General features: G+C 40.6%; 1 protein-coding gene across 1 annotated transcript; it reads left to right on the top strand.

Moving 5' to 3' along the window:
• The first annotated feature begins 1,859 nt into the window (after positions 1 to 1,859).
• Positions 1,860 to 14,280, top strand: SUB1 (SUB1 regulator of transcription). The gene is made up of 5 exons (XM_082301550.1): positions 1,860 to 1,886; positions 3,824 to 3,896; positions 5,270 to 5,389; positions 11,218 to 11,326; positions 14,037 to 14,280. The coding sequence occupies exons 2-5, from the start codon at positions 3,825 to 3,827 to the stop codon at positions 14,114 to 14,116; spliced, it is 381 nt and encodes a 126-aa protein (XP_082157676.1). The 5' UTR covers positions 1,860 to 1,886; position 3,824; the 3' UTR covers positions 14,117 to 14,280.
• The last annotated feature ends 2,730 nt before the right edge of the window (positions 14,281 to 17,010 follow it).

The raw sequence follows: 17,010 nt of genomic DNA, 5'->3' as shown, positions 1-17,010 counted from the left end.
CTTAGGACGTGCAGCTACTCATGCTGAATTTGGGGGATTATTCCCTCTTGAATCATGATGTTTGCCATTCTGGCCCATATTAACAAAGAGAGATCTTTGCAATTTAAAAAAGCCAAAGACTTTTTATTTTGAACACTTTATTAATAGGCGCTTGTTATTGAAACTATGGAGGCCGATCAGCCACTACCTCACTCTGCCTGCACCAATTTTATCTGGAAGCTAGGATTGGGATTACAGTCCACTTCCTATTTCTTATAGTTTGCTAGCACTTTTTACAAAGAGCTTGCACTCACATGGTAGCAAAAGCGTAAGTCTAGCGTTAGTAGGAAAGAGAAAAGTACTAAACTGGTACTGCGTGTCTGAAGAACTGTCACTGCTCAGAACACAGCTACATGACCCACTGCCATGAACTGTGTGTGACCAGCAAATAGGAACAAGCCGTGTTAGTTTTGTGTGAATTATGACTGTATTTTAATGTTAGTAACTCCCATAATCAACTGAAAGGCTGAAATAGGTAACACAGAAGACAAAACATGAAGCCACTTTGTGCTCTGACAGCATGCCTGGCCTACTGCAGTCTGCAAAGGCTGCTAAAAGTTGCCTGTTACAAAACTGGGGGCAGAGGGCCCTGTCCTCATCTCCCTTCCATTTTCCTGTGTCTTAGAAGCAGAACTCGTTTAGGCGAACTAAACCTTTTCAAGTCCTCTTCAGCAGGGTGCTCGGGATGCATGACCCTATGAACACGCTACAGAAAAAAGCAACACTGACAGTATGTTTTCAAGCTCTTTATTTGCTTGGACAGTTTTTAAAAAGACAGTGTTTAAAAGAGGTGCTGAGACTGCTTTAACCTTCCATCCGCGGTGCTTCAGCCCCGAGGTGCCTGCCCGGACGGGTGCTCTGACGGTCCCCAGCTGCAAAGCCCCGCGGTAAGAGAAGGAAACCCGGGTCACCGGTGGCGGAAGGGGGATCTGGTGGCAGAAGGGGAACCATCAGAAGGGGTTCCCGAGCGGCGCCCCAGGTGTGGCGGGGCCGCGGTTTCGCAGCAGCCACACCCCGCCTCACGCCGCTGCCCGGGCGGCTCCAAGCGGCATCGAGGAACCGCTGCAGCGCGTGAAAAAACCCTCCTATTTATGAATTATTGTAGGGGTTTCTTTTCAGCCTGAAGAAGACTAAGGGGAGACTTCAGAGAACCACAGAATCAATTTGTAGAAGTTCTCTGAGAGCACCGAGTTCAACTTACGACTCAACACCACGTCAAGCACCAAGTGCCACGTCCAGTCTTTCCTTCAACACCTCCAGGGACAGTGACTCCACCACCTCCCTGGGCAGCCCATTCCAATGTCTAATCGTTTCTGTGAAGAAGGTTTTCCTAATGTCCATCGCAGTCTACAGCTTCCTCGCGAGGGGAAGCAGAGGGACAGGTACCACCGATCTCTTCACTCTCGTGGCCAATGACAGGATTCGACGGGGTGATTTAAGCTGGATATCAGGAAAAGGTTTTTCACTCAGAAGGTGGTTGGGCACTAGAACAGGCTCCCCAGGGAGGTGGTCACAGCACCAAGAAGCGTTAGGACAACGCTGTCTGGCACATAGTGTTACTCTTGGGGTGTCCTGTGCAGGGCCAGGAGTTCGATTCGATGTTCCCAGTGGGTCTCTGCCAACTTGGGATTTGCTGCGATCCTGTAAAATCTCCTTTCCAGCACTATGATCCCTCCCCCGCCCCTCACAGGAGGCGGGAACGGGCGACGAAAGGGACAAAGCGCCGCGTCCCCTTTAAAGCTGCCCCCCGCCCCCTCCCCCCCACGTGAGCGGCCCGGGGCGGGCGTTCCGAGCCGCGTCAGTTCCGTCTGTGTCGCGGTGCAGAGGAGCCACGCGCGGAGCAGGACGTGAGTGCCGGGTCCCCCCGCGCGCCCCTGCCACGCCGCCATCTTCTCCCGCGCGCCCCCTCCCACGGCCCCCGCCGCCACCGCCGCGGCACCTCCCGGCCCGATCGGGGCAGCCGCAGCCGGGCGGCGCCGAGGCGAGGCTTCCTCTTGTTCTTCGAGTGCCCGCGGTGCCCAGCGGGAGAGATACCCCGCTGTGGGGCGGAGGAGCGAGGCGCCGCTGCCGAGGGGGAGCTGCCATGTTGGGGGGCACAGAGCCTGATTGAGGGAGAAGATGGCGCCCGGCCGCGCTCCCCCCCCCGCGCCGGGAGCAGACCCGGCCCGCCGGCGACCCCTGGGCCGCTGGTTACCTTGCTGTCCTTTTCCTCCGCCCTGCCGCCGGTAACCCGCATTCCCTTCGCCGCCGCCTTGCCCCGGGAAGACTTGGGCGTTCTCACCCGCCCACCGCCTCGCCCCCATCCTTGTTCGGGTCTCGAGTGTTTTTCTCGGGGGGCGACACAAGCCATGGAAAAGAGGAATAGGGGAGGAAAATGGCGGCTGGGATCCGCCTACCTGGAGTTCCGGGCTCGTCTTCCTTTCCTTACCTTCCCTCGCTTTCCCTTGGCCGGACTCACCCCGGCCCCCTCCCCGGCGCTGCGGTGTCTCCTCACGCTCAGGCTCTCCCGGAGGGCACCCACCACCCCACATCCCTTTTTCCTCCAGTTTCCGCCCACACCTTCCTCCATATTGTCCCTTTCTCCTTCTCATGCGGACCCCGGGGTCATCCCCTCGAAACGTCGTTTCGCTCGCCAACTCAGTGTCATCCGTTTGCTCATTTTCACATTGTCCCATTCCAGCGCTCCTCCGCTCCATCCTAGAGCGTGGAGTGAGTGTGCTTCCTTCACACCCTGTATCTTGTGCAGTGCTGCAGCTTCCGTCCTTGTGCTACAAGCTATTACCACAGGTTTTGCCCTACTTTAGAACCACGTCGATCCATTAGCATTATTGGGGCTCAGGTTTGGTTGTTTTGTGTTGTTTTTTTTCATTTGCATACGTGGGGGTGTTTTTTCACTGCCCGTTTAAGAACACAGTTATTCCTTTTTTCTTTTCTGAGATACTCTGTAATATTATCTTGGCCTTTCCTAGCTGAAGTTTGTATTACACACTTTCAGGGATGCTTAATTTTATTCTGAAAGAACAAATGAGCTGTGTGTTTGTTACAAAGAGTTTCTAGCAGCAGGGAAGATGTGTAACCGCTATATCTAACCACATGTTTGCATACCAGGGTGATGTGTGAGGACACCTGGCAGCACGCATTCAAGGAATGCTCAATGTCTGCTTGTCTGGCAAATTAATAGACTCCAGTGACTGATGTGTTGAAACGCCAATTAAAAATATTAATTGCAGTGCTGTAGCTCACTGTAACTGAGGTGTGTTTTGGACTGTTAGATTATAGGTGGAAGCTCGAGCGTCACGTGTGTGACAGTTGTGCAGCACGTTGCTTGCAAATCCACCTGGGTGAAATGCCCATGTCAGAGTATAGATATTGTTGGGGTGTTAATGATTCATATTTGTGGATTTAACAGGAAGGATTCAGCTGGAGGGCATTATTACATTGTGTATTTTATGTTGTGAGTTTTGCTGTGTCTGGGGATATATGAAAATTGTGAGAAGTCGTTCTGCTGTAAACAGTTCAGAAGCCAAACCGCTGCATTTAATGTGCCCTAAATGTGTTTCAATGCAGCTGCAGCAAAAAAGGGGAAGAGATATATATATATATGAGGAAAAAATGCTTGATACTGCATCTACAATGTGTATTAAAGCTTAAATGAAAAGGCAAGAAAGTCTTTAGGAGGGCTTAAAGAAGATGAGCCAGTACAAACAGGTTTGAAGATTGCTTTCCAGCCAAAATGGAATGTCATTCCTTATATAGTGTTCTCATGTTATTTTTCTTTTCCCAGAATGCCTAAATCAAAGGAACTTGTATCTTCAAGCTCATCTGCCAGTGATTCAGATAGTGAAGTTGACAAAAAGGTGAACATTATATGCAGTTCATTACTGTATTAACTGTTTTGTTTCAGGCTGGGGTTAAGGAAATAGGTGAGCATATGTCACAACATGCATGTCATTCCATATGATTTATCAGATATTTTAAGGAACTTTCTGTTCCACCCACCCACCTCAACAACTACAACAACAAAAACCAAACAACCCACCTTCTAAGTTTGGGTGGATTGCATAATTTTTGCCCTAAAGAAAAGTTTTCTTCTTCAGTTGCATTTTATTTTCTTCATGCCATTCCATATGATAATTGCAAGTTCCCAGTAATTCTTTGCTGCTTTGTGGCAAGCTTCTGAAGGCTTCTGTATAAACTGCCCTGGTGGCAAGAATTTGGACTTATTTTCAGAACATGCCCACAGCCACACACTTCCATTTTAATATTTGGTTACTTCTCCATAACAAAAATCTGCCCTGTGTTCCTTGTGTTGCTTGCTTATCTTGTTCGCATGGATTTTTTTCTCTGCTTCTTTTTCTTTTATTTGCTGTTTTATCATCTGCTAGTTTCTCACTTAAAAGCTGAGCCAACCTGAATGTCTTTGAGTTGATAAATTTTAAGATGACTGTTTCAAATTTATAAATTGAATGTTTCCCTTTAATTTTAATAGTTACTATAGACAGAAGTTTGCACAGATGTGCCAATCATTATGAACAAAATCAGAAAAAACTAGTTAATTTATCTTTTTAAGAAGTGCTAGGTGGTAACACGGACACCAGGTCTTTTCGTGTAGTACAGTGCATGAAGAGGTTTGGTCTCCTATTTCTAAGTGAGTAGAAATAGTAACTTTGTAGCTTCTCTCGTTAATCTGATTTACAGGTGATACTGTCTGAATCCTTTAAAAAGTTGCATAATTTATCATGCTGTGTACAGCGACTGGATGCTTATTAAAAAAACAATTGTCTGATAGAGGTGGTTTCCAGATCCTTCATTCATTATCTTATCTATGGTTTTTTTCTTTTTTTGGAGGTGTTGCAAGCTGTTCTGTACTTTTTGGTCCATTTAGTGGAAAAGAAGATGCCATTTCCATCAGACTTAAATTTTTTCGTAAAACTACTGAACTGACAGTGTTACTGTGCAGAAAGAGAAGGATTTTTGAAATGTATTTTGATCTGATTAAATTCTCTTTAACGCCAAAGTATTATGGTAAACTTCACTGAGAGCAGAATCAGGCTCATTTTGAAGTTTTTAAAATTCCAGTCTAAATGTACAGTGTTAGATTCCTTCCTTCACAGCAAGAAGGTGGAAAAGTGCATTGCTTGGTAGTAGCCTGTGACATATAATGTAAACTTAACCTGTAGCGTACAGAGTGATTGTGGCTCATGCTTTTCTTTTTTTATTTTGCTCCAAGGCAAAGCGGAAAAAGCAAGTAACTCCAGAAAAAACTGTAAAGAAACAAAAGACTGGTGAAAGTTCAAAAGGTGCAGCCTCTTCTAAGCAAAGTGGTAACAGAGATGAGAATATGTTTCAGGTAAAATTGATGACTTATAAAACGTGGTTAAGGTAACATGTTACATCATATGCTGTATAAATTTTACGAGGTGATGTGAATTTCTTAACAGTGTAGTGCCTGGCCTCTTGAATCTTTGGAAGGGGTTATGATGCTGGCATTTAGATGAGATGCTCAGAAAAGCATGGTCAGATTTCAACAGAGTAAAAGAATCTGAGTGGTATCAATTGATCTAATTCTCATGACTTTGTTCCTGGTAGCTCTGGGTAGTCATTTTGTCAGTAAATACAGCACTTAACCATCAGTATACTTTAAATATTAGATCAGGTTTGTCTCTGTGTGGAAATGTTTTTTTAATTAGGGCTCCTGAAAAAAATGTTCTTGGAAACCAAAGTGTGGACTCTTTGTTCCTATTTAACTAGGTCAAGGGCAATTTGGCCTCCTGTATTATGACAGCATCTTGGAATAAGTTTTGTTTGTTCCTTTATGTTATGATGTAGGGTTTTATCACTGAACATCCATAAAGATAGTAACTTGTGTTATTGCCCTGTTTTTAAGATGGGATGAATGTCTGTTTTTCAGTGGAAAGATGCATTTGTGAATTCAGGGTATTGCAGTTCCCGGGGTTAGCCAAGGCAGTAGCAGTGTGTGCTGAGAGAGCTGATACACAGCTCAGAATTAGCTGTATTGGGGGTGTGGATCAAGATCTCTTACAGGTCTCTGACTAGCTGGCTGGAAAGGAACTTAAATTCTTGAGGTTTTGGTTCTCAAGTTTGTAAAAAGGTGTGGGAAAGGTGCCTAATGAGATGACCCAAGCACAGAGTAATGTAAATGAAATGGTTCTCGGCTGTAGCTGTGTGAAGTAATACAGGGGAAGAAAAGTCTCTTCTAGAGAGAAGACCTGCTTAACTGATACTGTGATACAGGGCAGTTATTTTTAATGTCTCAATTCTTACTTCTCCTCCTATGTTCAGGAGGGAGAGCTTCACCTGAATGCTATGTTTGGACTTCTGTATTGAAGGAAGTTTATAATACTTTTTGTTCTGCTTGGGCATGCTTTGAACCCTGTAGGAAAAATGAAATAGTGAATTCTACAACTTACAAGGTGAACTGCAGGTAGAACTCTGTAATAAAGAACTATGTATAAACTTAATGCTATGTTTGTAGTAAGTTCAGAAATTCCAGTTGCTATGGTTTTAGTAAGTTCAGAAATTCCAGTCTTGGAGAAAACTTAAAATTTTTAGTGTTCCCCTGATGCAAAAACACACCCAGACCCTTTCAAATAAAAAACGAAAGTATGCATGCTCTGGTTTCCTGAAACCTTTTCGACCTAAGATAATAAAAAGTTACTAAAAACAGACAGTAGAGGACTCATATTACTCAGGTAAGAACAGGGTTCTTCTGGTGTTGAGTAGAATACAGATCTTTGAATATCACCTTGACCTAAAATACCAGCGTTACCCAGTCTGTGCCTGTCTTTTAAGTAATCGACAATAAAATATTTTTTAGATTACTCATTGTTATGTATAGCATTGTCTGGTTTTGTACTCTATGTAACTTCTGTGCAGTAACTAACATGCAGATGTTTAAGTATAGAAATAAAACTACAGTAGGTCTGAGGATACTCCTGGTTCCTGCCCCTCTACCCAGGGCTCATTAATTTTTTAGATACAGTTTTGTTTGTTCTAGGCTTCTTAGTGATACTAGAAACGCCTTTCTGGAGACCTTCTCTCCCGTGGCAGTAAAATGATCTCTGATGTGAAAGTGGCTTTGCAGTATAACTTTACAAGTATGGCTTCAGCTGATGGAAATCAGGTTGTAAAGCCTTCATAGGATAGTCACAAGTTCTATGGTGTCCATACTGTGTGTGGGAGTGGCTGCAAATGATGTGAAACCAAGAGTCTTCTTCTACACCCTCAGGCTGTGTTCTTGAAGCATACAGATTCCCTTAATATAGAGCTGATCGTGTCTGTTGTATTAAGAACATTCAGCGTTTTCCTAAATATGTACATTTTATATTTTTGTTTGAGTTGGTTGGTGTAATGGTTTTTTGGCAACTACTTACAAAGAATAGTGCTAATGTAAGTAGAAGAGAATTCATTCAATATAAGAGACAAGGTTTATATGTTTACATGTCTTGGCCTTACTAGGTTTTATAGGGAACCAACCTAGTGTACCCTGCAGCTTGATAACGGATCTGTGTGCTGTTAGGATGCTGAAATTTATGTTACTCCCATATGTGATGTATTACTCGAGGCCCTAAGGACAGGCATTATTTGTGTTCATGTGGAAGGGTTTAGCCTTGATGGATTAGATTCCTGTCTCTGGCTTCAAGCCAACCTGAGCTCTGCACCATGTGCTTTGGTTAGTTTGACTAATCGTATCATCTACCTGTGCCTGATTTGGATAAGGTTTGTCAGGATGCATTAATGACTACCCAGAGCAGAACTGCACTGCATGATCATGCATTTAACTGAAATTGTTACTTCAGAAGTTATCTCCGTATTCTGTCCACCTTGCAAGCCCTTTTTTTTTTTTGAGTTTTGACCGTATTTGGTATTTAGCTTGTGAGAAGTAAGTTCGTTGATTTTTCCAGTGTAATTTATCAGTATCTTTATCATAGGCTCGTGAAAGAAGGTCAGCATAAATTTATGATGCTCTGAAACTGTGATTGGTTTAGCACACTAATTATGAAACTTAGGTGGTCACCAATGCATTTTGCAATTTGCTTTGTTGCAGACCTCACTATTTACAGGAGTCTTGTGCTCCTTCGAGTGCTTTACATATGGTTATTCGCTAGGGAAGAGAGAGCGTTTGTTGCTGTTTATGCTTGCACTGTGTGTTTAATCCAGAAAAACTGCATTTAGGAAAAAGGATGAAGAAGGTGCTTGCTGAAGCTCACAGGAAATCAGTTGCATATCTATAAAGGAACAGAGACACAGTTGAGTGCTTTTTATTCTAAGAAACAGAAACCTGGAAATAATGTTTTTAATGTCTTCTGATTTATATAAGTCAATTGCGTAGTATAATGTAAGGATGTATAGTATTTAATAAAAAGTGTATGAACTTCTCTGTGAAGGCTGAACTGCACTAAGTACTCTTATAAATTGTCATGACTTGTGGTTTAATCCCAGCCAGCAGCCAAGCCCCAGGCGGCCACTCACTCACACCCCCACCAGTGGGATCGGGGAGAGAACTGGAAGGGTAAAAGCTGGAAAACTTGAGGGTTGAGATAAAGGCAGTTTATTAGGGAAAGCAAGAGCTGCACATGCAAGCAAAGCAAAACCAGGAGTTAATTCCCCATTTCCCATGGGCAGGCAGGAGTTCAGCCATCTCCAGGAGAGCAGGGCCCATCACGTGTAACAGTGACTTGATAAGACAAATGTCATCATGCCAAACATGCCCCCTTTCCTCTTCTTCCCTCCACTTTATAGACTGAACACAGTATCATACGGTCTGGAACATCCCTTTGGTCAGTTGGGGTCACCTCTCCCAGCTGTGCTTCCTCCCAATCCCCCAAGCACCCCCAGCTTCCCTGCCAGTGTGGCAGTGTGAGAAGCAGAAACAACCTTGGCTCTGTGTAAGCTCTGCTCAGCAGTAACTAAAACATCTCTGTGTTATCATCACTGCTCAGGACAAATCCAAAACACAGCCCCATATCAGCCAATGTGAAGAAAATTAATTCTTCCCAATACAGCAACTTTTGGTATGCTGCTCTGGTTATGGAGATACAAAAATATCTTCCATCAGTGAAATTACTCTTAGGATTATCAGCAGCTTCATGAAGAAAAATTGTTCAGAAATGAACCTGTACCAGAGTTACAGGTAGCTAAATATCAAGAAACATCAATTTACTTAACTAGTTAAATCTAGATTTTTTTGGTGTGTTTTTAACTGTAGATGTTTGTTGGAACTGTACTTTAGAAGCCTATTTAAAAATTTTAGTAGTGGCAACTTTTGCATAGAGTTCAACTAAATATCTGAAATTTAATAAGAATATTAAGCTGAAATCTAGACACGATGTGAAATCTAGCTTGGTTTCAGCATTTACATAGAGAAATACTTCCATCTAAGGCTTAATGATTGAATGAATGTGAACTTTACATTATTGCCCCTCACCTTACTGGAATTGAATTAAGACATAAGAGTCTTTCTTACCCTTGAAATTGCATTCTAAACCCTTTTACTGTATTTGCAGCTGTGATCTGCTATATTGAATTAGATTTTATTTCTTACGACAAATCTGGAGTTACTTGGCAAGGCACTAATATTCTTCAATAGCCATGGAAAAAAAAGGGTGCCGCAGAGTGCTACTGCTTGAAGCTTTTCCTGGAGGTGACCTTAAAAGTTACTGGAGCGTAAAGGGTAAAACTAAGAAATGTTCTTCATGTTGGCTATTTAGGATATTCTTTGCCAGGAGTACAGATGGACTTGGGCATGGTACCACATTTGGTCTAAAAGAGCTAAGCTTCCATAGTATTATACTTCTATTTTTGAATTTTAAAATTGTTGTGTAATTTTATCAGTTAAAAATACTGTCTTATAAACAGTAATGTCTTACTAATTTTAAAGGATGATTTGAACTAGGAAAAGTGCTTCAGACTTACGTTATCTAAATATGTCCTAATTGTTTTAAAATCAATTTTAGATGTCATATAGCATGTGCAGAAGAAGAAAAACTTATTTAAGCAAACTTAAAGTATTCATGTATCTATCTATTTTGTGAAATAAGAGCAATACACTTAAACATCTGTGAATTATTGTAGTTGGTTGGAGAGTTCTTCAGTCTTTCTGGTCAGACTTAATGCTAATTTTTGTGCCAGAAGTGTTGGCCTCTCCTTAAATTATATCAAAATGGAACATGCAGAGATAAAGGAAGTTGAAATTGGAAGGTAGCATTTTACCAGGAAGAAGTATTTTATTTTAAAAATGTTTATTTTAGAATCTGTTCTTTCATTATAAAATGTATCCAGGAGGTGCATACAGAATTCTAAGGATTTCTTAGAATTGCAGGAAACTGTATTTGGTTATGTTTTAATTATCTAATTTCTGGTTCTCAAATTCACCTTGTACTTGGAATTTATGTAAATAGATTTTTTTTTAATCATATTTGGAAAGATCTTGAATAAGCCAAAATATGTAGTGTATTGCATAGTTGGTGGTATGATTCTTCCCCAACTTTCCCCCACTCCACCCCCCCAAAAAAGGTGGTGCCCATGTAATTCAGTTACGACACTGGTTTGAAAACTACGGCATTCCAAAATCCCAAGTTCCACAATTCCATACTGTGCTATATGCTGGTAAACTTAAAAGATTAGACTGTTTTTGAACACCTGGTACAGTGATGTACCTATGAGGACTTGGGAGAGGGCATGGGACAGTTGGTGGGTAATGTTAATTTCCATCTGTATTTACTGTGTTAAAGGAAAAAAAAGGGAAGGTATCACACATGAACATCTAATTTGCTTTCTGTACATGTGGAATGGACTAAAATGTAGATTTGGGAGTAGAGCTCCCTTTCTCCTTCTTTGTTTAGAACTGTTGCAAAGAAAGGAAATACGTTTTTTCAGAAAACAGTAAATTCATTACTTGCAAGAAACAAGCATGTAAAGAATACAGGTATTTTTATTCTAGGAGGGCCACTTTTGCATTGAGCACTGCCTGCTCAGCCAGTTTTAAGTCATTACTTATTAGCCTACTGACTACTCTGAATTAAGCTTTTAATCTAGCTGTTTCTGTGGTGTCTAAAATAAGCTGCAGTGTCACATGTCAAGAGTCTAATGCTGCTGGGGAAAGTGAATGCTCTAATACATAAAATACCTAAAAGACCTTTATATGTGTTTTGACAGATTGGCAAAATGAGGTATGTCAGTGTTCGGGACTTTAAAGGGAAAGTCTTAATTGATATTAGAGAATATTGGATGGATCAAGAAGGTGAAATGAAGCCTGGCAGAAAAGGTATTGTTCTGCTTCATGTTACTTTGTATTAAAACATGGCCTGTACTTTGCAGTAGAACTTCCTATATCATGTTTTTCTCCTTTGTTGGTACGTGATATTTACTTCCTTACCATTTGTATTTTTGCAAAGAATTAGGTTTATCTGTAGATCACGGATAAAATTTTAAGTGGATTTATTGGCTTGAGTCCATTTTCCTAAACAGATGCTCAATGATTTATGGAAAGCTAGGTGTCAAGTACAAGCAAATTTGGTAGGGGAGTTATAAACATGTTTATACCATAGCCATACTTCCCCCACACCCCCATTTGATTAGTTTAACAGAATTTCCTCTATTATGGTTGGATTTATTATTTCAAACTGTAACTGAAAATAGTTAATAATTTTTCTAAGATTTTAGTTTTGTTAAACCAACCATGTCCTTCAGTTCCTATTAAATTTTAGATAAAAACAACCTAAACATTTAAAGTGACTAATTTTGAAAAAAAAAGTTTAAAAATACTTTAGTAGAGGGGGGAATATCTCAAGTGTACCAAGTTAGTAATCTGCAGCACAGCACAAGCCTCTGCACCTCTAGTTGCACAGTTGCTTCTCATGGCAAGGCTTCACTGTGAACCACTTTCAGAACTTTCACATCTCCAGATGGGGATTGCAGGACAGTTCTAGTAGTAGTGCTGTGCTTAATGTTATGTTGTTTCTCTTCGAAAAGCCTACTTTTTATCTGTTTTCATATAGCATCAGTGAAAGGTAAGTGTGAAACATTCTGCCCTGGGGATTCACAGAACCACAGAATGGTTTCACTTGGAAGGGATCTTGAAGATCACCTCATTCAACCCCCTCCCTGCTGTGGGCAGGCACACCTCCCACTAGACCAGGTTGCACAGAGACCCCATCCAGCCTGGCCTTGAACACTTCCAGGGATGGGGCATCCACAGCTTCTGTGGGCAACCTGTGCCAGTGCATCACTACACTCACAGTAAAGAATTTCTTCCTAATGCCCAATCTAAATCTACCCTCTTCAGTTTGAAGCCATTCCCCCTTGCCCTGTCACTACATGATGTTGCAAAAAGTCCTTCCCCAGTCTTATGTATTGGGAGGCTGCTGAGTTTGAAGAAATTCAATGTACAATCACCATAAGGTTTGTAACATTCTTTTGGTGTGTTCAGGAGCAACTCAGTAAACAGTCGTTTAGAAAGTTTGAGAAGCATTTTCAACATTTCTTAAATAACCACTGACAGTAGGTTTGCGTGAACAGATGGACTGGTGCTCTACAGGAAAATTGCTTGTTTTGGATTTGTTGTTGCTAATTAACAAAAAAGGTTCCTCTAAGGACTTGACCTTCTGTGTTTCAAGGTGGAATTTCAAATGGCAAGCTACAGTGGGATTTGATGGGTGGGCTAAGTGACAAAAATGGCATGATGTAGATAGAAAAGTTTATCAATGCAGCAAGAGTCTGAACTTTATTGTGATAAAATTATTAATAATCTGATACAGTATGGGAGTCTAATATTTCCTTGATGCAGTCATAAGCTGCTTATCTAGCTGTCCTAAAACCAGGATAAGCAGTCAAAATTTTGTAATAAAACAAAAATAAACCGAGCAGTTTAAATTACTCTTAGTATCTCAAGCAGCAGATCTGAACTTTTTGTGGTTCATCTGGTCTGTCGTTGAGGGACATCTTCATGACATTTAATCCTCTAATAGTGGTTAGTACACCTGACCTGTTTTCAGATGAGGCCTGCCCACCAAAGACTGGTGGAAGACTGCTTAGAGAAGCTCCTTGTACACTACTTGCTGCTTAGAATTGTGGTGGTGCTCTGGTAAGACACTGATACTAAAAGAAAAGAAAAGGCTATGAGCTCCAGAAGTGGAATTCAAAGTTTCAGCAGTTTACAGGTCCTGCTCCACCTTCAGGGAGAAAGCAATGAAGGAAAACTATCACTGGGAGGGGAGAGTGGGAGTAACTAGTGGAAGAGCTTGGCAGGAGAAAGTATGGGAGGTATCCCTGGGAGCCTGCTCTTTCACAGAGTGGGTGTAGAAATTGTAGGATAAGATAGAGTAGACCAAAAGCACAAATGAAACGTGCCTGTACTCAAGCTTGAGGAAGATGAGATCACATTTAGAATTGAAGTGATGGGTTGTGGGATACTGAATGATTATTGGTTGAATATCACTAGAAACTATAGTGAACTTGAAGTAAAAAGTAACTTCAGTGCTGCTTTGTGAGCGCTAGCAAGTGATACAGAGTCTCTCCAAGAGGTTACTTACAGCGTGTGTTATTTACAGTGCTTTAAGAAACAAAAGCAGGGAAAGCCTCCCAGAATTGCAGTACTTGAAAAAGGCACAGCAGACCTGTCTGCATAGGTGCAGCTTTTAGTAGCCAGTGATTTCTTGCTTATCACCCATGGCGTTTGTACTGCCTTCTGTCAAAGCCAGAGTTATATTTCACTTCTTGTGTTTAGTCTAGTACTTGTACAATTATTTGTTACACACATTTTCTTTGCAAACTTGTCTAGAGATAACCTATAGTTAAATTGAAGTGTTGGAAGTGGGTAGTTTCACTTTGTAACTAAGATGATTGTTGAAATATCTCAGGCATTAATATTATAACACAGACTGTGTGTATATGAAAGCAGCCTTTATAATTATTGCACGAGATCCTGCACCACAATTTTCTTTTTGTCTTAAGTGTTTATTTTTAATGCTTTTCAGGTATTTCTTTAAATCCAGAACAGTGGAACCAGCTGAAGGAACAGATTTCTGATATTGATGATGCAGTAAGAAAACTCTAAAGACAGAGCCATACAAAAACTTATATCATTTAGTGGTATTAAGCAGTCTTTTTACATTGGCTTTAGTTTTCTAAAATATTGTTTTCCAAGCTATTGTATATTTGGATTGCAAAACAATTTGTAAGATGAATACTTTTTTTATGTGCATTAAAAGTGTATTCTGAGTGAGGCTATTTGTGTATACTTTACTAAAAGGAATTGTGTTGCTTTCACCCCATGGTGTAAAATAAACAAATCAAGTAATATGTAAAGCATACTTGTTTATGGCCTTTTGATTGAAGGTGTTTGCTGATAAGGCCACCTAATAGCTTTAGTCGTTGTATTTCAGTTTAGTTTACAGTTAATACAAATTTGTTTTCTGAGGGGATTTCTTAAAATGTCTCAAGTTCACTTCTATTGCATTTTCTTTGGTATTGCCCTGCAGCTTTCTGCTTTAAGACTTGATACAAACAGTGAATACTTGGAAAAACACATTTTTGTAGATAATTTTCAATACTGTATTTGCTAATTTACCCGATTTATTTAGATGTAAGCAGTCTTGAATATATAGCGTTTTTTGCATTACTTGCATGAAGGATTATGCTAAACAGTAACACTTGAACACAAAACACATGCTCTCTCTTCCCATTTTTCTACTGCTTGCTTGACCTAGAAAATACAAGTAGCCTTTTTCGTGGACTTTAGATGTGAAGCATAACTTCTACAGTAATAGACATATACCTCAGAGTAAGACAGTATTTCAAGGCTCCAGATGTGGTTATTAGTTAGTACACTTTCCAAAGTTTGCATTAAATTCATTCTGGAACACATACTAACCAGTTATTCTATAAAAAAGGAGCGGTTTACCTGTCTGCAGGATTTTTGTTCATTTGGAAGTATTGCTTAAACAATGATGCTTAAATTAGACTGTAACACAAGTTAAACAATCAAACAGGGTTAAAACTGCTGCAGCCAAAATGTCTGTCTGTCATATTTCTGCCCCATCCACTCTGCCTGCCCAGACCATTGAACTCGGGTTGCTTCCTGTGGCTTGCGTGTGCACAGCTGGCGTATCTTTGTACCGAAGGCACTTAGCGCGCACAGGGAGCTTACCCGGTACACGGCGGACCATGACCCAGCAAGCTTGGCTGGTCAGCCCTGGTACCTCCTGGACAGAAAAGCCTCTGCCCTGTGGAAGCTCTGTTACACAAGGTGCTGCCCTAGAGGAAGGGCTTCTTGGTGACACTGAGTCACAAACAATGGAAGGAAGAAAGGAGAATGTGATGGAGAACTTGGAGATGTAAGGGGCACACCAGGGTGAAAGTTAATGGTGCCAGAACAAAGTTGGCTGGCACGTGATAACTACACTGAAGAAACTGAAGCAGAGCTGGAGGAGTTCATTTTCTGACATAATTAAGCAAAGCAAGAAGATAAAACAACTTTATGAAAAAGGACCAGTGAATGTCCAGCTTAATTAGTTTGGGTGTAATTTTCCCATTTGATGATAACATAGTCTCTAAACTTCATATAGATAAACAGGATTTACTGTTTGTTTAGTTATGGAGCATTTTAATACAGTTTATATTGCAGTCAGGATTGTAAGTGCCATATGCAGTCTTGTTTATGTGCTGCAGAGTTCATAATTCAATGCTAATAGGTATTAAAGGCTGAGGAAGAGAGACTTCATCAAATTGTGCATATTACTTAAGTATGTCACATATCCTCACCTTCTTTTTAACTTACCCATTGTTGACATATTACAAATTAAGATCTGTTTTTGTACAGCTCAAGAAATTTTAAATTTGTAGGAACTGCTTGAGGATGAATAAAAGGGTGAAGAGATGTTTGTGGTAGCAGATGTGGTTTTGGGCACAACATTCCTTTTTGAGTGACTCTTTAACAACATATAGGGCTATTTGGACCAAATAGAATAAATATGAAATAGCTGCTAAAATTTTACAGATAAGCGAGTGAAATAAATTGCTTCAGATCACTGTAGACAGGTTCTAGATGTTTTTTATTGCAATATATATAATGTGATTGTGTTCTTTCAAGTCTGAAATTTTGCAACCATATTTAATGCATTTTACCTCAAAACTTCCAAGTGGCTACTTAAAAGTGCATGATTATATTGGAGGGAATATTGTCCTCGCTTAGATTACTGTGCTAATAGGTCAGTTGTGTTCAGGAAGGTGGAAAATTTGGGGAGAGTAAGTGAAAAAGTTTAATATAGTGGTTAGTTTTCATGTGGAAATTGCTGGTAGAGGTATTCAAAGAAATTAGTATTTGTTAACCATGAACTATGAGTTATTAGTAGGTATCAAAAGAGACAAGTCAGTTTCACAAATGAACTCAAAATGGGATGAGTTGATCAGGTGACTGATATACTTGTGAGATGGTAATATGCAAGTAACCTTGACAGAAATGTGACACATTCAGTATTATTTTGAAATAAACAGCTGGTAGTGATTTGTCATGTAATCATCTGTAGGGTTTTTTTGAGAAGAAAATTCAAATCTTTTTAGAATAAAGATTATTTTCTTGCAGACAGTGTTAGCTAGGATGTGTGTAGAAGTGTCCATGGATGAAAATTGTGCATGTATGACGAGGCTGTCTAATGTGAGATAAAAGCGCTGCTCCCTCTCCCATTTAGGTGATGAAAGATACATTTGATTCTTGGTGTTTATGCAGGGCATATTAGCAATATGTTTTATAAATTAAGCCTACTGTGGAGCTTAGGGGAAAAAACACATCACAGAGCTGCCAAAGTACCGTATGTGTGTTAATCAAACTGTCATGTACCATGTTGCTCGTATGTAGAGATGTTCATCTTTAAAATAAACAGATGCAGTACTAATTTTGATATTTCTTTTAAAGAAAATAGCCCTGGTTATGTACGTATGTGATCTGTTAGC

Source organism: Coloeus monedula (genome assembly GCF_965178545.1).
Source record: "Coloeus monedula genome assembly, chromosome: Z".
Lineage (NCBI taxonomy): Eukaryota > Metazoa > Chordata > Aves > Passeriformes > Corvidae > Coloeus > Coloeus monedula.
Note: the sequence above shows the minus strand (reverse complement) of the source record. Positions and strands in the feature narration are given on the sequence as shown.

Coding starts and splice junctions, on each gene's coding strand:
- SUB1 (XM_082301550.1), top strand. CDS start 3,825: ATGCCTAAATCAAAGGAACTTGTATCTTCAAGCTCATCTGCCAGTGAT. Junction 3,897..5,269: donor ATAGTGAAGTTGACAAAAAG/GTGAACATTATA, acceptor TTTTGCTCCAAG/GCAAAGCGGAAAAAGCAAGT. Junction 11,327..14,036: donor AATGAAGCCTGGCAGAAAAG/GTATTGTTCTGC, acceptor AATGCTTTTCAG/GTATTTCTTTAAATCCAGAA.